Raw genomic sequence first — 24,603 nt, 5'->3', positions numbered from 1 at the left:
CTTACACCAGTGAGATTTTTAAAAGCCTTGCCTATAACTGTCTTGGGACTGGACAGCCATTGATCTTTTCTCTTGGTTTTCACTATCTTAGTTACTTCTTTTGATGTCAGTGCTCCAGAGTTCACTAGAACAGTTAAAATTACTCCCAGTCTGTTTTAATTCCCTCCTTGGGTTGTAACAAAAATATCTTTAGTTTAAATAAAAGATTTCCTAATTAAAAAAAGGATTGTTATAGAGCAATATAAAAGCCAACTGAATACACCTGCACATAGCTCTATTGAATCAATGGAACGTAATAGAAGTTAAGATTTATGTGGTCACTGTATTTGAGATTAACAAAGACCCACCCACTAAATGGGCTACTGAATCTTCACCTGTGACAGTATGATCTGGAATCCATTAGTTTCCTCAATGAGGATCTAATTCAAAGCCCACTGAAGTCAACAGAAAAGTTATTAGATCTGTCCCATAACAATACGACAACATATGGCTGCAATGTGGATTAAGCACACACAGCAGTCATGTAGCAAAACTTACTAAGAGTGGTATCTACTGTAAAAGATTGTGCAATGTAATCTACTGATGCAAAAAGGAATTTGACAAAATTCTTCCTACACGCCACTGCTCTCCCCCCAAACGCAGTCATCTGGAGTACCAGACAGTTGGGCACTGTTCCTTCTTGTAGGTGAAGCTGATAGTGCTGTCTAGTTAAAGGTTGCCTAGCACTTCTCAAATTTAGTGACACCAAAAGTTATACCATGTAGTTCCACAGGGTGAGAAAAAACTTCTTTACACCATGAGTAAAAGATACTAACGTTTATTCCACAGAGTTTTGTCTTTGTCTGTAGTGTTAATTGAGAAGAAAATGCATCTGGAAAAATAGCATTGTGGACTCCACTGCAAAACAATTATGCAGACACTCCACACAAGGAGTAGGCACTGTTCATTTAATTCTCTTATAAGAAGAGGAACTGGGGGGGGGGGGGGGGGGAAGGAGGAAGATGAAGTTACAGTGCCCTTACTAAACTAAGTAATGTACTACAGTATAAACATTTGAAAGGAGAAACAAGAGACCAATGAACTGTTAGTCTTGGACTTTATTGTTTCAGAAATCAGTACACGAGCACAGCACATTGTCAGCATAGTACAGTGAAAGGATAAAATAAGTTTCTCAATTGCTGATTTGAACTTTGCCAGGACTGGTAACTAGATTGAGTACAGCAGCATTTACATAGGCCTCATTTACTTTTAAGGATTTCCAGCAATAGCTTATGCCCAATATTTTCACAGGCTTACCTGGTCTCTCAGCATAGAATACTTGTATTTGCCAAACCAAGTATGGTACTAGAGCAAACAATGAAACAGTTGTAGAAATTCACCATCAATGTTAGTGGGACATTTTTGTTAAATATGGTAAAGAAAATACCAGTTGTATGACAGCAATTTGGGAAGAGGAGTCAAAGGATTACAGGCAAAAGCACTTGCAAGTATACAGCATTTGGTTTTGTGGCCTGGAGGACAGGTTAAAAAAGCAGAATAGAGTTCACCTTCCCTTTGTTCCTGTACCATCATTAGGTACATTTTAGAGTGGGACTGGTCACTGAGCTCAGACCTTAGGAAGCCATCACCAAAAAGAACAACTTAGTTGATTTCAGTATTTAAAAAGTTAATCTACAGTTTTATTGGCCACCACACACATTATAGCCTAAATATTTTTTGGTTCTGGAACCAACACTTCAATAGTTTGATGTTCCCAATGTTTAACTTCTCAGTGCAAAGACACAGACACAGCTAATGAACATTAAGGATGTTGGAAACATTACAGCTACACTGAATACTAATTTTTCAAGTACATTCAGGAAAGGTGCTGAAGTTCTATTTACCCACAGGACAAAGTAAGAGCACAAGCTTCTTTACCATTGTCCACCATTCCGGAAGGGTCGCATTGCCTTTCCAAGGCCTTTGTATTTCTCTGTACTCACCCTAATCCTTTCTAAAATTTCAGTTGAGATGTTACAAGGGCACAAATTGTGATAGATTAAGTCAAGTTCTAGTAGATAGAGCTCTAATTCCTTTCAGATAGGTCACCCAAAGGCCATCCAATAGCAGCAACGGCTCTCAGACACCACCACCACTTTCTGTTTAAGCACAACAAGGTTCCATATTCCAATATCAGTCTCTTGAGTTATCTTGTGCCCCTTTCTGTATACTTGAGTCCCCATTTTGGAGATCAGTTTCTTTTTACTATGCAATTATGGTAGATGCAAAAAGTGATAGTCACAGAATAATATGTTGTCAAACCTTTCAGAGAAGCAGACCGATTTAGTTTTATTTACTTAAGTTTAAAATATAATTTACTGAAATATATTTCTTTCCCATTAAGATATCACAAATTACGTACAAGTGTTTGCACTGTTATCCAAATTTGACCTTTTCAGAAGAACTGGAAAACGTATCCTTGAGATTCATGTTGTACTGAAACACCTTAATAATGCTCAAGTGCTTCAAACTTCTGACTTCTACATGAAAGCTGCTTGTACACCAGATTAATTTTTACTAGGCATACACACTAAGCAGACAGAGTTTGGTGAACTATCAGATGGTTGCAAAGAAGAATCTTAATTCATTTCTTCCTGCTACTCCCACCAGTGGCAAGCATGGTGGCCACTCGAATAAAGATGTTCAGTGTATCCATGTAAATACCCAGACACCTAAAAAAAACACCCCAGAAAGCCAGTTAGTTTAATTTACTATAAGCAGTGTTATAAGCAACATTACTCACTCAATGTCAATACATCACATTAGGAAACTTTAAAAATCAGGTTGAGGACCCAAGTGTCTCACTCAACTTGTTTTTTAAGAAACTACATTGTGTATGTGATTCTTGTTTTTCTGAAGTGAACTGTGACCATTACAAGCAGAAATGGACTCATTTGCCACTAAGACTTCAGTTATGACATATAGCTCCTATTTATATTTGTTTAAATCATTCTGGAAACTGGAATGACAACCAAATTTGTTAAGCAATAAGCTATAGATGGGTAAAAATGCACAGTAACTTCTCATGGGACATTAGTAGCTAACACACATATTGGAACTAGGATTTGGCCCAAAACAACTAAGCTTCCATTAAGTTCAGTGGGACCAGGATTTAGAACAAAGTTTTGAACAATGTTGGGTAGCTTCCTTCTTTCTTCCTCCCAACAGCTTACACCTCTTCCCCCCCCATCCCTTTTCTTTTAGGGTCAGTTATTTACGTAAAAGTAAATACTGAACTTAGTTCAAAAGGATAACAGAAATATGCCTTTCCAACTCAAAAATATAACTGAGGATTGAAGAAACACCTTTACGAAGTGAGAAGGTTAGAGCCAAATCTGATAATAGGCCTATTGAGGACAATTAATCCCTATATTACTATTAGCTACAGCACTCATAAAAGTTTTACTGATTTACAATGACAAAGGTTAGATATATTATATAAACTAAGATATTTTACAGCTTACAACACAACTAAAATTGCTTGTTTGAACAGGTTAAGTATGTGAGCTGAAAGTGTTTCAGAAAGCAAGTACAAAGAATTTCCCCCACCCACACAGAAAAACTGTTAGAAATAACTAACATTGGCTGAGAGAAGGAAAAAACCCCTCAAAACCAAAAAAAAAAAACCCTAATTTTTTGGCATATGGAGTACTTATGTATTTTTCAGTAATAGTTTTATCCCCATTAACTATTTTCATATTGTATTTGGAAAATAATGTGGCTATAATCCTGTACATTTTACTGTAAACTGAGGTTTACTATCCCAAAGTGAATTTCTCTCTTTAATATCTGCAGGACAGCAGGTACATTTTCTTTATACACTACTGCATAGCTTGAAGGGACATCATTAGTTAAAATAGTCTTAAAATCAGATCAGTGTTGACACCAGGATAATACTTACGAGTTGATGGGGTCATACTTTGCTACTCCATATATGGACACTGGGTGTGTCTCTGCACGTTTGATAACTTTTTGTGTGTCGTACAGCAGGAACATGCCAAAGAGGATCAATCCACCATAAACTGCTACAGAATACAGGCCTGCTCCAAATGCAGAGGTAGGAGGCAGGAACACAGATCCTGGAATAAGCGTGCAAAAAAGGTGTTAAAAGCAAGCCCTTCCTTTATGTATATGCATTGTTACAAACTTAATTATTTGAGGAATAGCATGATTTACAGTGTATGATCATGGAAGGACCATCCTGTAAGAGTACTCATGTCATTCCTGGTGCTTCTGAAATGCCAGCTATTTTCACGGATTCTAGCGTACAAGTACACCATAGTAAGAGATGTGACATTTATTCAAAATTGCAGAAGAGTACTATATAGGGCTGTCGCACGATTAAAAAAATTAAGTGTGCGATTAATTGTGCTGTTAAACAATACCATTTATTTAAATATTTTTGGATATTTTCTACATTTTCAAATATATTGATTTCATTACAACAGAAGATAAAGTGTTCAGTGCTCACTTTATTTTTGATTACAAATATTTGCACTGTAAAAAAACAAAGTAGTATTTTTCAATTCACCTACTATAAGTATTATAGCACAATCTCTATCATGAAAGTTGAACTTACAAATGTAGAATTATGTACAAAAAATAACTGCATTCAAAAATAAAAAACTTTAGAGCGTACTAGTCCACTCAGTCCTCTTCCTTGTTCAGCCAATCGCTGAGATAAATAGGTTTGGTTACAATTTGCAGGAGATAATGCTGCCTGCTTCTGGTTTACAATGTCACCTGAAAGTGAGAACAGGTGTTCGCATAGTGCTGTTGTAGCTGGTATCAAGATATTTACAGGCCAGATGCGCTAAAGATTCACGTGTCCCTTCGTGCTTCAGCCACCATTCCAGAGGATATCCTCCATACTGATAACAGGTTCTGCTCGATAACGATCCAAACCAGAGCGGACCTATTCATGTTCATTTTCATCATTGAGTCAGATGCCACGTGCAGAAGGTTGATTTTTTTTTTTTTTGGTGGTTCAGGTTCTCGTTTGAGTGCTGCTCTTTTAAGACTTCTGAAAGCATGCTCCACACCTCATTCCTCTCAGATTTTAGATGGTACTTCAGATTCTTAAACCTTGGGTTGAGTGCTGTAGAAATTTTTAGAAATCTGACATTGGTATCTTCTTTGTGTTTTGTCTTAAAACAAACATGTGCTGGGTCATCATCTGAGACTGCTATAACATGAAATATATGGCATAATACGAGTAAAACAGAACAGGAGACATACCATTCTCCCTCAAGGACTTCAGTCACAAATGTAGTTAATGAATTATTTTTTTTTAAATGATCATCATCAGCATTGGAGCATGTCTTCTGGAATGGTGGCCAAAGCACGAAGGGGCATATGAACATTTAGCATAACTGGCACATAAATACCTTGCAATGCCAGCTACGAAAGTGCCTGTTCTCACTTTCAGGTAACATTGTAAATAAGAAGCAGGCAGCAGTATCTCCCATAAATGTAAACAAACCTGTTTGTCTTAGCGACTGGCCAAACAAGAAGTGGGACCAAGTGGACCTGTAGGCTCTAAAGTTTTATATTGTTTTGTTCTTGAGTACAGTTATGCAACAATAAAAATCTACATTTGTAAGTTACACTTTCAGAACAACAAGATTGCACGACAGTACTTGTATGAGATGAACTGAAAAATACTTTTATCACTGTTACAGGGCAAATATTTGTAATAAAGAGTACTGTACACTTTGTATTCTGTGTTGTAATAGAAATCAATATATTTGAAAATGTAGAAAAAATCCAAAAATATTTAATAAATTTCAATTTGTATTCTATTCAGTGCAATTAACTGCAATTAATTTTTTTTGAGTTAATTGCAATTAATCAATAGCTGGAATATTGTATGATCTAGAATTTTTTTTTAAACACTATTCGATCACATGATTAGACTGTACTGTAATGTGGAAGAGCAATGGGGCACATATGCAACCCTCACTTCAACATTTTGTGACTTTTGAATTCTCAACTGTCTAGCCTTAAGTTAAAATTTAAATAGTTGAACTTGTAAGCCTCTCACAAGTTTCCTTAAAGTATCTTTTCACCTAGAGGGCGAAACAAAACCCACCTAATTGGTGTTATTTTCATATGAAACTTCTACGTCAGACCATTTCACAGAGCAATTCAAGCAGGTATGTTACAAAAAGAATACACAGAAAAAATATTCAGTAGCTAATCTGAGTCACATTTAATCCGTCAATTTTAATTTGTTACCAGAAGACACCATTGCAGGTTTTTGCCATGTTACAGTTTACTGAAACTTTAACCAGACGGATTTTTATCCTAGACTTTTTTAAAAAAAAAAAAAATGCATGAACTCCATGTCTATCAGTACTCTTCACTGAGAGTATTTATAGTGTGGTTTTAAAACAGCAAAAACATTATTTTAAAACAGGGACATGCTGACAATTTGCTGTGGTGCCAGACTAAAAAAAGCAAAAACCAAACTTGCTGCCTGTCTACGAGAAGGTTAAGGGGTGACTTGATTACATGTACCTACATAGGGAACAAATACTTAATAATGGGCTCTTGAGTCTAGCAGAAGAAAGTATAACAATCCAATGGCTGGTAACTGAAGCTAGACAAATTCAGACTGGAAATGAGGTGTAAATTCAAAACCAGTGAGAGTTAACCATTGGAACAATTTACCAAGGGTCATGGTGGATTCTCCACCACTGACAATTATTAAATCAAGATTGGAAGTTTTTCCTAAAAGATATGCTCTAGGAATTATTTTGGAGAAGTTCTATGGCCTCTGCTATTATCCAGGTCAGGCTAGATGATCACTGTGGTCCCTCCTGGCTTTAGGGTCTATGAAGATAACAGCTCTTGCAAATACTATCTAGCCAGGTACTTTTGGGTGTTCCTTTCTCAGTCAGGGCCAGTCTCACTGTATTAAAGATATAATGAGGTGAGCTCAGTTTTAGACACTTAGAAGTCAAACATCAAAACAGTATTTTGTTTACCAATTGACGAAGCAATAACAAGGCCCAGGCCTACTCCCAGTGGTCCTCCCATGTTCAGAAACTTTTCACTTGGTGCACATATGGCCACAGTTGAGAGACCTCCTACAATTCCTGCTGTGTACCAGGCAGCTCTGATCAGCAGAGGACCACCCAACAAGGTCAAAGGAGCCACCACTGCACCCATAACACCTAAGTGAAGAAAAAGACAAGCAAGGTTGGAAATTTAGTTATGTTTAATGCCATATATACTGAATGGCTGAAGATAAATGCCCTATCCCAATAGGGTATTTTTCAGCCACATAACTGAGTCAATAGGCCAAACTCTGTATTGATTTACACTCTGTTCAATCTTATTGAGTTCAATCGGTTTGCACAAAGAAAAGCCAGTGCAGGATTTGGCAGAAAATATTCAATACAATGCCACAAAACTTAGATCTTAGATGAAATGTGTTACTATTCATTTAATTATGAAGGACAGTTCAGAAAAAAGAGCAGTCTTTATGCTGGCTGATGACAATTACAAGGCCTGTTCAAACTCAGCAACAAGTATATCTTGAACTGATAAATGCTTCAGACAGTACAGTCAGCCTATGAAATGCATTTTCACAGGAAGCTGGAGTTGTAGCTGTATTTTGAAAAAAGGAAAGAATTCTTGACATTAGGAACAGCTATGCAATCAAGTCACATGCTTCAGGGTACAAAGCGAGCAACAAAAGCATCAGAAAGGAATCCCTCTTCCCAAATACAGCACTGTGTATTATAAGAATTTGGCCTACCTCTACAGCAAGAGTATTAGACTTGACTGTATATGTCAAGTGCTTTGATCTTAAACACCATACTAGGTCCTATAGAAGCTAGTAAACACAGTAGTTATGCATATACAACACTACCACATTAGCATTTCTGAAATCCACAGACAACTGCAAACGCAGCATTAAGGTTTCTAACGGAAACTGCTTTGAAAGTAAGCAGCAGTGTCACTTGAACCCGTTAATCTGCTTGATATGAGTGAAGTTCATCAGCCATATCTTCTTACACAAAGTGTTTCAGAACAGTGGGTTTTCAATGCCCACCCTGACAGGGAATTGAGCATGTGGACATTTAATAGGTCAAATAATACTACCTTTCAGAAGTTACAAAAAGCAGGAGAAAGGGGATAAATGCTCTTCCTGATAACATACTGTTAACAGTACAATTACAATTCCTCTCCTGAGACACTTCTGTTCCCTAAGAGAAGATGGTCTTTAGAGGACAGACCTTATTAACAAACAAGTTGCAGGAGACCAGCTGCATTATATTTAAAAGTGAATGAATACTGCACACAAGGTACACAGCAACTAGCTGGTAGCTCACATCGCAGTGGACATAACTGGTGTTGCTCTACCCCTTCCCAGTGATCCACTGATGGTTCACTGATGATATTGTGACAACATGGTGAGTGACTGGCTTACTTCAGTCATTTGCATGTTACTATAATGTTAAACTATTATCATAGATCAAAAGTAATGGTACATTCATTTGCACAAAAAATTCAATTCAAGTGACACCTTACTTGCCCACATCAGAACTGCAGAAATAATCTGCTGCACATTGACTCATACAACTTGATTACATAGGACTGATGATGAGGTGGTTAGTACCAGTATGATATTTATAAAGTCATGCTAACCATAAATCAATCATTCAGGAGGTAAACTGAAAAGACAGCTAGAAGATGCAAGTAATTTAATTTACTAATGTGACATATATTGCAGGTTTGATTTGAACATGCATTCTCACAGAAGAAAAAAAAACTTACAGTTCTTTAAAGGGACACATTTGACTAACCACATTTCCACCTAACCGTTCTTACCATTGTAACTCCTAAGATCACTATAAAAGATTCAAGGAGAAAGTATTTCGGTTCTTTAGTTTGTTCATTTGAGTTTGTTCATTTTTGCACTGTCAGTTTCATTGTTTTGTGGAAGGAATAAAGCCTTCCCCAGGCTCTTCAAGAACATGCTTTACCTGTATTAGCAACTCTGACAATGAAATCAAAGGAAGTAAGAAATAGAGAAACAATGTGCACGAGAGGAAGAAGTTTGAGCATATTTGCTCTTTTGAAGGGTGTTTTCAAAGGACTTCAAAAGAAGTCAACAGGGAGCAGAACATTCCTTTTGGGGTCGTTCTGTTAAAATTTTCAAAAATATGTGTAAGGGAGCCCATAAAATTCCTTAAAAAATAAAGTTGAAAGATGCTTCGTAAAAAGGAAGTCCCTTCAACAGACAAAGGAATGGCTTTGCTTTTTCAATTACCAGTGATGTGTCTAAAGTAATTGTTAATTTTTAATATAATGGAAACATTTATGTACCTTTTTTCTATTAATAATGAATGCAAATAATCACAATCTTTCAGCAGATGCTCTGCTGAAAACAGCCTTGTGACTAGTCATGAGGACTTCCAACATAACCAGCAACATACCACTAACCAACCAGTAATTTCTATGTTCCTACTGAGCTACTGAACTGAAGCTCAATAAATTCACTGGTCAAGCATAGGGTGGGCAGAGGAAATCACCCCAAACTTTGACCTTTGTAGGATCTCTGGTAAAGTCAATCTGGATTATTAGCTTTCAACTGCTCAGGTACCCTCTGAATCCTATCATGAAGTCTGGGCTTCCAGGCTGCCACCAGGCCCTCCATTTTTACTTAACCATCACGGGAGGGGGCCCAGGTTCTGGCTTCTATTAAAGAAGAGATTTGGGAAATGGTTAGATTGAATCAGAGAGCCTTGGCTGTTCTGTGGCAGCTGAGTACAGTGAATAGAGGGTAAGGGTTCCTCAAGTGGAAAGGCATGCTTGCAGAATCCAGATATCACCAGAACCATTTAATGAATATTAGCAAGAGAAAATGCACGGCAAATACCAATACCTGCAGCAACTTTACAGAGGATCTGTTATCAATCCATTTATATTTAAGAGAACAAGGATGTCAAAGCAGCTCAATGCTATACAATGTACTTGGGGCAAAAGACATCTCCACAGCTCACCTATAAGCCCCAGCCAATGTAAGGAAGATACTTTAAAGAATATTTCATTAACAGCCACACAGAAGGTGCTGTGAACAGGAATAAAAGGAGCTAAAAGGAAGTTACGGCCTCCCCAAAAGCAATAGTTATTTCATTAAAGTTTTGGGAGACTAAACTTGCTTTCCTTTAAAAGTAGGCTTATCTTCAGCAAAACCACAGACATAATATTTCATATTAAGTAGCTGAGATACTGTCACACAGAAAATTAAATGCACCTACCAGCATGAAGCATCCAGGCAAGGTGTTTAGTACCAGGATTACCTTCATAGGATATTGACCTAACCAGCATCCCAGCACCAATCATAGCTGCAAAAGTTGCACCTATTGCCTGTAATATAAAGAATTACCATATAAGAATTCAAGAGCACACTGAGATGTACAAAATTCTCTACTCTGCCTCTGAAATCTTATTGTTTATATTAATTTTTTACTAGCCTAAAACTCAGTGGTACTCCTATGCACAATTATTTCTCAAAGATTCAAGAGCAGAAAGCTGCACATAGTTGAGTAAAAGCACAATTAACTCAAGTACACAACTAAACTTCACACAGTAGCCCAAATCCAGTAGTCCTTACTCTAGCAAGACCACAGTGAAGTCAGTGCATTTTTTTAAACCCACAAAATATTAGGACTGTACAAGCCAGGTGGCACACCAATTGGTGCTGCGTGTCTAAAGCTGTCCAGTACAAGATATGCCAGGTAACAAAAACAAAAACACACACACAGAAGCAGCTAACTGGATGATTCTAAAGGTGTCCTCTGATGGTTCACTGTATCCCCACTTACGACCTTTCATTTACTTAAAATATTTAAACATTACTGCTTGTTCCTAGTACATGTTTTTGCCCCAAGCCCCATCCAAATACCATCTGTCCCTGCTCCCATTTGTTTCCAAACCGTATGTCTCTCCCCTCGTGCTCAGTCTAGCTGCTTCCTGCTTGAACAGGAGTGTGTGACCAAGCAGCTAATAGATGGTTGACTGACACCATGAGTGGCTACTTCTGGTTTGCTCTTGCCAAAACCACATCTCTATGACATGCCTAAATGGACCTTGGGGCAATTCTGTAAATAGATTAAACATGGCTATCTGTAGCTATGCCTTCTACTTTGTAGAATTATCTACATTTACCCCTTTCAGCACACATGCTCTGCAGATACCCAGCTGCCGCTTTTAATGTACGTCTCCTGCTCTCCCCCTGTCATGTATGCGCACATTCATTGGAATTTTACTCTGGGGGGAATTCTGCACCAAAAAATTAAAATTTCTGCAGACAATTTAAAATTCCGCCATTTTATTTGTCAAAACACAACATAATCACTCCAGTTTCAATTATTTTGGTAATTTGTTTCAAAATACCTGTCAACAGTACAGACAAGAGCAAAAAAAGATCCCCCCAGGAGTAGAGAGTTAAAGACACCCTTACAAAAACCCAGTTTCAGTGGGGGGGGGTGGGTGGGTGCTGGAGAGAGCTCTGGGGACACCAGCATCCCCCTCCCCACGGAGCAGCCTCCAGCCCAGACACCAGCACCCACAGAGCCTTTACTACCCCAACTTCTTTACTGTCCTGCTGAGGGACATGGTATGGTGCGGCCCAGCCCTTCCTCACCATTTGCCAGAGTTGGCTGGATCTCCCAGGTCCTTTCCTATCCCGGGAGAATGAGAATCAAAGAGCATGCAGCCTCCAGCCCCACCAGGCTGGGCACTCTGCTCACTGCAAGCTGGGCTCTGCAAAGTCCAGCAGCCCCGAGAGGCAGCCAGAAATTCTGCCAGGTAAACAGGGAATTCTGTGAAATTCTGCATTGCACAGAATTCTCCCAGGAACAGAATTTACACCAGCATGAACATTTGAAAATTTGGACCTGAATGTCATCAGTACATTATGCACAATTGATAAATGGATTTGCAGAATCTGGTACAAATGTCATTTTAATACTAAATTTTCAGTTAGTCATATACCTACAAATGCCAGTGTGCACGTTCACAGGGAAGAACAAGCAGGAGACATGCATACACAAGATTTCCTAAGGAGGTGGCTGGACATCCACAGAGCATGTGTAGATGCAAATGGATAAACAAGATTAACAAGCCTGGCCTCAGACAGCCAAATACCATATTCATAATTGTGCATGTCGCTGATCAACTTATGTGCAGGCAAGCTAGGCATCATTTTGGCAGCAGCAAGTCATCTGACCTGCCTTTGAACAGTTAGCTATTGGCCACTGGTAGGTTTATGCAGCCTTTGATGACATATCTGATCAGATATGTCAAGTCTGATGTGATAGGTCAGTTTCATACCAGAAGCCACAGCTTTAGTATTTCGCCAACTTTATACTATGCTAAATTGTTCAATATGACCAGCTGAAGAAACTTTTACATGACAACAGACTATTTTAACAAACAATATTAGCTAGCACACATTAGGCTCTTGACATGCAAATATACCTAAATTTAAACAGAAAACGAACTTAAGTTTATATATGTATGTTTAGTTAGGATTCTTTGACGTTCTTCATAAAGCCATCTTTTACAAGGATTAGATAATTAGCAATAGCTCCCTCTACCGTACATAATGTGCCCTTAGCGATATTTCTGAAACAAAATGTTTAAAATAAAACCACATTCAGCACTTTGTGGAGTAAAATTAGTTTAACCTTATCACCATTCTTATTGCCAAGTTATGTATTGTAAATTAGCCACAGTTTAACTATAACTAAGCTATGCATGTTTTAGCTAAGATAACTAAACCTTCAGTTCTTTATGACACTTTACCGCTACTCAATTTGTTCGCATTAAATGTTTCTAAATTACTTTAAAATAGCTATTAAAGAGTGTTTAAAGCAGACTATTTTCAGCTTTTACTACTTTATGCTGTTAAACCATCTAACCATGAGAAACTGATCTTGTTCAGACCAGTTTAAGTCTGAGGTTATCCATAAATCCAGTTACCTAAGTATCATACTGGTTAATTTAAAAATAGGATTTACCTCTACAAGCTTATTTCAAATATTCCTGTTATGTTTGTGAGAGACTGCAGCACATTAAAGTCAGATTTCAGTTTTATTGGGGTCTTTAGTATAGCTGACTAGAAAACGGAATTTCAGTTCTGTGAAAATTTGAGTGTTCACAAAATTTTTATCCTCAATCAGGACCAAAAGGCAAAAACTCAAAAGTTTTTGTGGAACTGAAATCCCACTATACTGTTTTGAACATATTTAGACATGGCATTGCCAAAACAAAACATGCTCCCCAGATACTTGTCAGCTTACCAAGAGTCTGGCTAGTTTCACCAGTACAATTAAGTGGTGAGCAACAACCAAACTGATCATCATGTCAATTTCACAGCTACCAGGATTTCCAGGGTCTCTGGTGGGTTGAAGAAAAACCCTGGAGCCTGGAAATGCCAGCTCCCAAAGTTCAAGGCTCCTTCCCAAGCTCCCCTTCAGCCTGCCAGTGTTCTGTTGGAAGTTAACTGATGACAAACCATTTCCTTGAAACATTTCAATTTTGACTAATCGTTATATATCAACAAAAATGTTTCCTCAGAATTTTTCCAGACACCATTAGTATTTAGCTTAACTACTGAGACACATTTAGGAGGAGACTGAACAGTCAGACCACTGAGCTCTAACTGCTTTCAGGTAGCAAGCTCCTGTCATCAGTCTGGTGGTGGTTTTTTTTTTTTTTTTTTTTTTACACACACACACACACACACACACACAAGAACAGAGGTAGTCAATTTTTTTTGTCAAGGTCCAAATTTCTTGGACAAGGTATAATCAAAATCCAGACTCCAGAGAAAATAATAAAAAAACAGTAACGATAAGTACATAAAAAAAGATGTCAGTGTCTGTTCAAGAGTGTATGGTGGGTCCAGATTTGGCTTGAGGTCCACCTATTGAAAACCCCTGCCCTAGTTCATGTAAGACAGGGGTGGGCAAACTTTTTGGTCCGAGGGCCACACTGGGGTTGCAAAACTGTACAGAGGGTTGGGTAGGGAAGGCTGTGCCTCTCCAAACAGCCTGGTCCCCACTCCCATTCGCCCCCTCCCACTTCCTGCCCTCCTCAGAGCCCCCGACTCATCCAACCCAAGGGCCAGGAAGGACGGTCCCGTGGGCTGGATGTGTGCTGTAGTTTGCCCACCTCTGATGTAGGAGGAAGTTTCTCATCTTCCCCGCCCACATCAATGACCAGAAGTTTGTAGACGCGCTTTATTCAAAGAATTATGTAACCCTGTATTGCTGGTACCAGGTGATTGGGGCTGCTTTAAGACAACTAGACACACCCCATAAAGTTTCACCCCCCAAGATTCCAAGTTCTGCTTCAAAACAGTTTTCTTAACACTAATCTTTCTGGTGATTAAAGAGAAAGCCCATATAACCTTACCAGCCAAGAACCCCTCATCATGAGGCTCATGAGTGCAGGAGATCTGCTGACTGCTACAGCAGACAATGCTGTCAAACCAACACTTCCTGCAAAGTACATGTAGGTAGAACGGATTCGGTCTTTCACATACTGAGGCCAAATACTGAAAGAGATGAAATTATGAACAGTTATGTTGCTATTTTTTCATGTTTTAATTGATCTCACCAGTTATTCTTAGTTCTGGTACAATCAAACTTATGAATATTTAAGATTCATGAGATCCATCTTACACAGTGGCATGCAATATTCAGTTTAGAGACATTTGTCATAAAATATATCATGTTTCAGGTCTTAATTTGTTAACTTCTTTTCCACCATGCACAAAATTATGTTGTTTCCATGGAACTACGCTAGTTTACAACAGATCAGTTTCACATTTCCTGTGTGCATTCCTTTCACCCCTGTCTCCGTAAAGTATCTATCTTACTCTATCACTATTTAAAAAGGCAAGAGTGATGTGAATAAGTATATTATAGGTTTTAAAACTGTCTAAAAGGAAAAGCCCATAGTCTATGTACTAACAATTGTAAGTAATTAAATGAAATGGTCACAAGTTGCTAAGTCACCAGAGCAATGTATCATCACATGACATACATGCTATGTTTTGAGATAAGGAATACCCTGGAAATTATAACCTTAGATAGGAAAAACTTCTGTACTACTATGTTTAAAGAACTGATTCTACAAAGACAGAATTTCCACCAGTTAGCGACATTTAATAAAGAATGCACATTCCATTTTACAAAGTTACTAGTTTCCCCAGAAGTCCGCAGACAACCCGAAAACATCTCAAAAGTGCAAACTGTTCCCCATTTATCTTAATGGGTGGGGAATGAATGACAGGTATTTGAATGTTAACAGAGAAGGTTGTCAATTGTATTAGAAGACTGGCACAATAGGATGTTAAAGTGAGATGTCACTTGAAGCAAGAATGCGTGGAGCTTGGAATACCACTTCTTCCCTATCTTTCTGTTATGAATCTAGTAAATTTATCACAAAACTGAGCAAGATTTTCTTATTTTAAGCCCACACATTCATAAACTTTAACATAGGATTTATCACTTGAAGGCTTCATCATTAGATAGGATGCTCCACCCCTGCTGTAGACACGGAACAAAATTTGTTATACCAAGGGCAAACACTTTTTGTAAGTTAGTGTTTGCAAGAGACAGGTAGATAGGGAACAATTATGACCTGCTTACAACGTTTATATTTTCTTACAGCTCTTGGTGAATTCAAGAAGCTATTTTTGCTTTCTGAACAGGGTCTCAGAGGAACCCTAGATAATGTGGATTTAACTAGCACTTTCACAGAAGTTAGAACATCCACCTACGTTTTAACTCATGACATTCCCCAGACAAGAATATAGATGCATACTATTTGAGATGGGGCAGGAGGCAAAAATACTTCAAAGTTAACAGTATTTGCAAGATAGGAAGTGGGATATTTATAGCAGCAATCAGCCAAATTGCATTTAATCCCAAGGCTTTACCAAAATTTGTTCCCAGGTTTATATATAAAAATCAATGCTTTCTGCAAGAAACTAGGGTTTCTCTTTTTAGTTTAAAGTCATGAAGAGTAAGCACGCACAGAAGGAGACTGGTTGGGAGAGAAATTTGCGTGTAAATAAGGGTGTCAACTGTTCTAGCCTTGATTTGAAATAATAAGCTTGGTATTTTGCTCACACAGCTTTTTCAATGGCTCCAATTTCATTGGACATTCCCATTCCATAATAACATAGAGCTCCAAGACCAACAGCAGCCCCTCCGGCAACAATCCATCTTCCCATCTGGTCCACTGCACAACAGAAAAAAAGATATTGATATTCCTGTAAGAGTTTTGTCCTGGGATCGAGTAGAACAGTTTTCTAATTTCAGTTTAATTATGTATATAACAACTGATAAGGAAGGGAAAAACCTCAAGATTTATAAAAACTCTTCATTCTTAATGTCCAAATGAAAAGGTTACCTGTTAGTCTATCATTATTTTATAGGAGCTTGTTTCTCTTCCATGAAACCAAGTTTAGAGAGGAACAAAGATGTCCTCTGAATATCAAATTCTCTTGTACTGCTACACGATGCAGTTTCAAACTATAGCTAGCTAGCTATGTGGATCAATAAATAAATGTTACATATTTTAAGTTTATCAACAGGAGGCAGCCATTTCTAAGACTATACAGTAATTGGAATAAAAACCCAGAATGAAAATCAAGAACAATATCACCCACCAATTGGTTAGTGATATATGCCTATCATCTAGGTAAGTTTCTTCATTAAAACAGGAGAGGAGAAAAAAAAAAAAAGTCAGGCCTTTCAGGTCTCTTACCCTTTTGCCCTTCCCTCTCAATGTTGCCTTCTAAACCTGCTCTCATTGAGAACAGTTATAACAATTTTTTATCCATCAGAAAGACCTGAAATTGGATGTTACTGACACTGCTGTAAAGGATAACTGTCTAATAAAGTGAGAAGTAGCAACCGTTGATATTTCCAGTTGCATGGTTTGTTTTTTATTGGGAAAACTATAGTTTCTCTCAAGGAAGTTTTATGAAAAAGATTTAATATAAAACAAACCTGGGTATGTGTGTACTGGACTAGATGTGCTACTCAACAGTAACCCCTTTGTGGTCTATCTGGCAAAGCCATATTTAGAAAAGCAGAGTTTTCAACTTCTTGAATATCTGAAGTCAGTGCATTTGGCATCTGTATTGTGTACATTATGACAGCAGATTAAATTCAAAATTGTTGTACACTTTTTACTAACTACAAAACACAGGAAGACTGATCTTTCAGTAGCTATGCTGAGCAATGCTAAAGGTATCAAGACAAACATTCACTCTTAGAATAGAAGATAACCATTCTCTACATCCAAAGAAGTGTTGATTTCCATTTAAAAAAAAATTTCAATCCTCAAGCTGATCTAATAGAGCAGTGGTTCTCAAACTAGGGCCACCGCTTGTTCAGGGAAAGCCCCTGACAGGCCGGGCCGGTTTACCTGCTGTGTCCGCAGGTTCAGCCAATCGCGGCTCCCACGACACGGCAGGTAAACAAACCAGCCCAGCCCGCCAGGGGCTTTTCCTGAACAACCAGCGGCCCTAGTTTGAGAAACACTGTAATAGAGTCAATCACCACTAACAGCCATAAATTGCCACTAAATTTATCGTACTGTAAACTGGCACCAGTTCCAGTGATTTCAACTGAACTGTACTTGTTTACACCAGGGCTCAATTTGGCATAGTTCTCTTTAGTCACATGAGGTGACTGTTTAAAACCTTGCCAATTCAGAAGCAAAGAATTATATTTTGAAATTATACAAGCTCAAAGTAGCTGATCAGCTAACAAGCAGACCCTGGAACTAGAGCTCAGTTTATCTTCCAGCTTTTGGTCACCTCACTCCCCAGCACCAATCCCACACTAATATTAGAGTATCAGGAGATGTGAATTCTGTCACTGACTCACTATATGAACTTGGGAAAGTCACTTAACCTTTTTGCCTTCAATTATCCATCTATAAAATAGAGGCAATACCTCAAGGATGTTGCAAGGCCATAGAAATATGAATCCTACACATAAAAATAGATCTCTGCTTCTTAAAAATATATTTAACTTTTTAAGAAACTTTACTACTGACATATGAATGACAGAGGGTCTTCAAGTTCAGGAATTTCCACATACTTCAGAATGGTTATGACTGTGAACAACTCAAATTGCTCCATGGCTACTGGAGGTATTCGCAATATCAAATGTTGCGGAGAAGTGAAGAAACCCATTTTTCAGACATTTGTTTTCAAAAGCATAATTGATACTTAGTCAAACTCTATAGTAAGTCATAATGATCCAGGATTTTAAGCTTATTTCTTAGAAATAGCTTTACAGTTGGTGTTCAAACATTTGGAATACTTGAGTAGAATGGTTATTTACCTTTAAATGCAGTTTCCATTGCTGGCTCAAAGGCTGCTTCTTTAATTTCTTGGCCAGTTCTTCCACGCCGCACACCCACTTTTGCTTTGGAGGCATACCCCTGTTATGAGCAGATAGAAAGGAAAGACAGTTAAAATAGATCCTAGAACAATAAAGATGTACATATTTACAAGCAGTACCTACAGAGTAATGGAAAAATCTTTCCATGAACAGCAAGATAACATAGTATAATTAAAAAGGAGTTATCTAAATATAACCGATCCCTTCTAACTCAGGTGTCATTATCCTCTTCAAACTGTGCGACACTCTTAACACTGACTACACTAAATTACAAAAATATCAATTGTACCTTAATATATGAATACTGGCAGAGCTGACAGTATGATTTTATTCCGAGAAACAGCTCAAACCTCCCACACTACCCACTGGCCCTATAAGTGGCCAGAACACACTTTTTTTTGGCTTTAAATAAATAAAGCTAAATATTTGCTGCTTATGTGCTTGTGAACAGGTCAGACTGAAAGGTGTGGAGACCGAACTCAAATTGATCACTGTTTTGGGTGAAGCAGTTATAGTAGTACTCCAACCTTCTTCACATTGTACCACTTGAATCCTTAAACTCTTCTCTGAAGGGCAAAAGTAGAATTAGGGCCCATAAATTAAGATTTTATGGCAGGGAAGGTCTAAAAGAAGAGATTTAAGATAAACGCCAACAAATTTTTGAAATACAAGCAAATCAAAATTTTATGATTTCTATGATCCTTGGCTCTCACTGGTTAAAACAGCCCCTGGAAATCTGAAGCCATTGCACTCTCTTGGCTTTATTAATCCGCACATGCAGATGTGTTCCTAAATATGGGCTGTAAGCACCTAGGAAATTAAAATATTCTGCAGGACTGTTTCAACACAGATTTAGAAAACATAAGGAAAGGACTGGTAGTCAAAGTTGACCCTAGAAATTTTTTAATTATACTTGTGAGAGCAACATATATCTCACTTCTGTTCTAATAGGTATCAGCATTTAAGAATTTAACATTTATTTTTAAATAAGCAATTTACAATGATATAGTACAGAAGATGCACTGTCACACATAATTTACAAAACAAACCCAAAGTGCACAAAAAGAGGATATTTAGAATTTAGTTGAAATAACCTGGACTTTAGTGGTCATGAAAGTGCCATAATAAAAATCTGGGAGACAAACACACTGTTTGCTTTGTGCTTAATCAGAAACTTTCCTCAACCCAATTTTTTTAAACTCTGCAATTTTTTTTGGAGGGGGTAGGGGAGAATATACCCCTGGTGATACAGACAGGTGGAAGAATTTTAAAATGGAGTAGTTTCTAAATCTACTTAGGCCACAATGGTAAATATGCCCAATTCCTGTCTACACTAGTGTTTCCAGCGTAGTAGAGACAGAAGTTGGGTGAAGGAGGTAATAACGTCTGTTGGTCCAAAAAAAGACACTACCTCACCCATCTTGTCTCTACTATCTTGAGCCCAACATTGCTACAACAACACTGCAAGTTTCCAGTGTAGTGCCAGAATAAGACTGAGAAACTGGTGCAGGCTTCTCCAAGAGATCAGTGCCAGAAGACAAGGTGTTCCCAGACACCACTTGTGACGTGAAGGAGTCCAGTCTGTGAAAGAAGCTTATTGGAACATCTCTGGGGGTGAGATTTCATCTGTAAATCAGTTTCTTAACGTATTAGGCTTAGACTTGCCTGTTATGTTTTATTTTGCTTGGTAACTTACTTTGTTCTGTCTGTTACTACTTGGAACCACTTCAATCCTACTTTTTATATTTAATAAAATCACTTTTGTTTATTAATTAGCCCAGAATAAGTACTTAATACCTGGGGGAGCAAACAGCTGTGCATCTCTCTCTATCAGTGTTAAAGAGGGCAGACAATTTATGAGTTTACCCTGTATAAGCTTTATAGAGTAAAACAGATTTATTTGGGGTTTGGATCCCATTGAGAACTGGGTATCTGGGTGCTGGAGACATGAGCACTTCGTAAGCTGTTTTCAGTTAAGTCTGCAGCTTTGGGGATGTGGTTCAGACCTGGGTCTGTGTTTGCAGCAGGCTAGCGTGTCTGGCTCAACAAGCCAGGGCTCTGAAGTCCCAAGCTGGCAGGGAAAATGGGCTCAGAGGTAGTCTCAGAACATCAGGTGACAGTCCCAAGGAGGTTTCTGTGATCCAACCAGTCACACAACTAACATGAGAGATCTGAGGGGGTTTACCCAAGCTTGATGTGTGTGGTTGGTGAATGATTTGCACACAGAGCAACAATGAGGAACACTTGCATCCCCAAGACAAAAGAGAGAATACATTTACTACTGGAAGAGGACACAAGGCCTTATCAGAGAAGTGTGGTTTGATGTCAGACGGCTTAAATGAGCAAGTATAAGCTCATGAAAGGCTCAGTGTAGCCTTAAAGGCTAAATGCCCAATGGGTGCAAAACTCAAACACTGTTGCAATACAATATTTTGTATAAAAAAAAAGTTCTGCACTTTCCTAAAGAAGAGAGGGGAACAACTGAGGAGTTGCGTATACCGTAGAGTTCCTGCTTGTCATCTGCAGTGGCCAGAAGGAATTGAGTGGCTGGGGGAGTATGCTCTCTTATAAGTCCTTGAATCGCATAGGGTGAGAGGAGGGAGAGAAACATAAGGACAGGCAAGGTCTGAGCACATCTCCAATGATTGCTGCTGTTCAAGAGTTTTGAGCATGGATGCTCAAGATGTACATGACATTTAAATGGGAATCTGTGCAGACAATGCAAGAAATACCACTCCATTCTAGTCTTCTGAGCCAAGATTTCTAACAAGCGAGTCCCAATTAGAGTAAAATATTCATTTTACATCTTTGGGCCACTGTTAAATAACCTTTTTGCCACTAACAACTTTACAGCAGGTTGCTGCTTCAGTAAGACATTGAAGCGCTGTCGTCCCATTAAGTTGGGTCTTCCATTTCAGTTACCTCACTTACATTTTGGTGCAGATGAAAATGTGTCTTTTGGTAAAGATGGAAATGGCCTCAATGGTCTAATTTGAGACCCTTTGTACAAGCAATCCTTATCAAATTAAAAAAAGCTACCTTACCCGGTTAGGTTGCAAGATCCACCGGTTCGCTTTTATGCTGGAATTCCTCAAAGCTGGGAAGGTCTGTGTAAGCGCAGGACGGAGACTCTGGCGTGGCAGTGTCCATAAACACGCTAATCTTGCTGCCAGCATGGTTGCTGCTATTGATTAAATAATGAGTATTCCTGTAATGGCATGAGAAGTGATGCTTTAGTATTTGGTTATTGTATCACAAAAAGCACAAATAAAGCAGTAAGATTTGCCAGTTATGTAACAAAAAAAAAGTTTTATTTATGATCAACTACTATAAAAAAAAAAGAACCGAGCCACTACATGAAATGTTCTGGAGTTAAATACAGCCAGTACAGACACCGGCTAGTTGAACAGTGCACTCTTTAGTTTAGGAAGTCAAGGATTTGATTTCCTATACCAGAATTTTTATTCATACCACATGCTCACCAGAGAAGAGGGAAGGTTTCTCTTCCTCTAACTTATCTGAACAATCTTGTGTGTGCTCATAACTAATGGCAACCCAAATGCAGGTTCGAAACATTGTGGTAACTAACTTCTGATGTTAAGAAATAAACTAAATCTCCTGCTAAACATTCACCCCACCCTAAATTCTGGAAATAGAATGCACTACCAAAGACTATCACGTACGTGGACTACTAAATCAAAATATCATCTGAAGTGCTTTGAAGTGATGTGTAGTACAACCCCACCACCAGCAAGCTCTTTTTAAATAATTTTAAGAACACAATTAACTAGCCTCATCTTAATACTCCACCAAGGTCACAGATTAAAGCACCAATACAAGACAAACTCAGTTTTATTTACAACAGTCAATCTACTGTATGCTCTACTAGTACTACCAGAACTACCAACTTATTTTCATGAACACTGCTTTTTCTAGTCTTAAAAATATTTTCTTCTACTACAAAAGATTATATGTATGACTTTTCTCTATAAAGATGAAACTAAGCTATGAATACACTATCGCAGTTACTTGACACTTTCATAGACACCAATTTGCTTTTATTTGTATGTAGCACCAAAGGGATGCATAGCACAGTTTTAATCCTCATTTCAGGCTCCTACAAAAAATACAAACAATTTTATTGGCATTTATGCACATTAGAACAAGCACAGCTGTTTTTTAGAATTCAGCTGAAAGTGTCTACTAGCCCTTAGAGTAAGATCTTTGGGACAGTCACCAAGTCTTTGTTTACATAATGCCCAGCACAGTAGAGCCCTAACCTGATTGAGCCCTCAAGCACTACCATAATATAAATATTAAATGAGTCAATTTCAAAAGAAGAAAGTAAGGCAGATGTTCATAACTCAACTACAAAACAAAGTGAATTTTTTGAAATGCCACTGTTATAAAGAGTTTTTCAGAAACCAGTAGAGAATCTTTTGTTTTTTTGTGTGTTACTACATTCTCTAAAAGGCTGATAAGTGTTGCAATTTATGACAAATTTTCAGAATTTTAAAGATTTGGGACAGGACACACAGCTTTTAATTAATTTTCAAAACAGACTTGCTCTCAAAAGTCTTATGTATTAAAACTTTGAGCAGAAGTTGGGTAGGTTATCAACAGAATGAAACAAATCCTAGTAACATTTCAGATCATCTTTTATGAAAGAGCATGAGGCAAGAAAACAGTTTGGTCATCACTATGACACATCATATAGGACACAAATTCTAATCCAGAAAGCCTTTTTGCACAGAAGCCTTGCTAGTACACTTCTTAAATAGCGATGGGATCAACCAAACCTACAGACTGAGTCAAGACTCCTGGATTCTGTTTCCAAACTGCCACCAACTTGTCACAAGCAAGTCATAGCCTCTTCGTATTTCAGTGTATTCATCGCTCACATGGGCATAAATACCTAACCCTCACAGATCATCCCAGTACCTTAAATGGTATTACATATATGGCCAGTGAAAATTTATCCAAGATATGTAAGGGTTAGGCTTTTACTGTCATTTGCCATACACGGATTGCCACTGACAGTCATTTGAGAGAATAAATGTACCACACAATACTGGGATAAATCTTGCTTTCATAAGCCTCTAAGGAAAAAGAAAAATACAAGCTATAACTAGAAACGTGAGCCTTTAATCTGCATTAAACGCCTTAGACCATCAGTTACCCAAAATAATACAAACAAGAAACTGGCCAGCCTGTTTTTAGGTGGAGAGAGTTCTGAAATGATGAGGTGTACAATTTGAAAAGAAATTCTTGTTCAGCACACTCCCCACAACCTGCATTTTTGGTTCACAAAATACATCCCCCAGAAGGTTGAGTGCACATTCGGGGTGGGGCAGTAGAGCTAAGGTCACAGGGAAAAGGGAGTGAATTATTGTTCCATACCTGGGAAGGGGACGGCCTCTCCCCAGTGTCATTCCTACCCCAGGATTACTCTTATTTTAGAGAAAAATCGCCCTCCCTCTCTGGCCAGATAGTTCACTGCATCCCATGGGAACTCCCATGGCACTTCCCTCTCCCCAGGGCCCTCCCCCGACACAGCAAGAGTGACAGCTCCCCCGTCCACCCCCAGGGCCCTTCGTGTCCCCTCCCGCACGGCGCTCCGGCGCCCGGGGCAGGAGGCACAGTTCCCCCGCAGCGCGCTGCCCGGCTCTGAGAGCGGGGCCGGAGCAGATGGGGGAAGCTCACCGGCCCGGGGCCGACAGCCGGCTCCAAGACCGCTCACCTTCCCAGCGCCCACGCGACGCCCCGCCACGGCGTTCTATGCCGTACGCCTGATGTGCGAGCACAAATTGTGCGTCACGAGCTAAGTCACATGTGATGACGTCTGCAGCAAAGCTGAGTGGCTCACTCGTCTCGCGTGCTCTTAAAACGGGACACTGCCGTTGGCTACAGCGCGCGCTCAGCTGCCATATTAGATTTGGGCAGCGAAGGTACTTGCCCCATATTGAATAAGGGCAAAGAAGCCATCTTTAATTCGGCCGTGGAAGCTTCTGGAAGACATCTTGCCTGGGAGCGAGGGAACCATTGACAGGATCTGGGGCGTTAGCAGCCATCTTGCAAGAGGGCATGCCTAGCTATTAGCAGCCATTTT

At 38.8% G+C, this 24,603-nt stretch overlaps 1 protein-coding gene across 2 annotated transcripts; it reads right to left on the bottom strand.

Moving 5' to 3' along the window:
• Positions 1-1,079: 1,079 nt before the first annotated feature.
• On the bottom strand, positions 1,080-24,340 carry GHITM (growth hormone inducible transmembrane protein). 2 transcript variants are annotated; one of them, XM_073353292.1, is made up of 9 exons: positions 24,235-24,340; positions 21,539-21,702; positions 18,435-18,534; positions 16,203-16,314; positions 14,479-14,620; positions 10,314-10,422; positions 7,029-7,217; positions 3,941-4,118; positions 1,080-2,711 (listed from the first exon to the last, which is right to left on the bottom strand). In XM_073353292.1, exons 2-9 carry the CDS (start codon positions 21,668-21,670, stop codon positions 2,624-2,626), a joined length of 1,050 nt encoding a protein of 349 aa, XP_073209393.1. In that variant the 5' UTR covers positions 21,671-21,702; positions 24,235-24,340; the 3' UTR covers positions 1,080-2,623. The 2 variants fall into 2 exon arrangements, with proteins under 2 accessions (XP_073209393.1, XP_073209394.1); XM_073353293.1 differs by having other exon boundaries at positions 24,198-24,337.
• Between the last annotated feature and the right edge of the window lie 263 nt (positions 24,341-24,603).

The sequence above is a fragment of the Lepidochelys kempii genome, chromosome 7 (assembly GCF_965140265.1).
Source record: "Lepidochelys kempii isolate rLepKem1 chromosome 7, rLepKem1.hap2, whole genome shotgun sequence".
Classification (NCBI taxonomy): domain Eukaryota; kingdom Metazoa; phylum Chordata; order Testudines; family Cheloniidae; genus Lepidochelys; species Lepidochelys kempii.
This window is presented reverse-complemented; position numbering and strand designations above follow the sequence as displayed.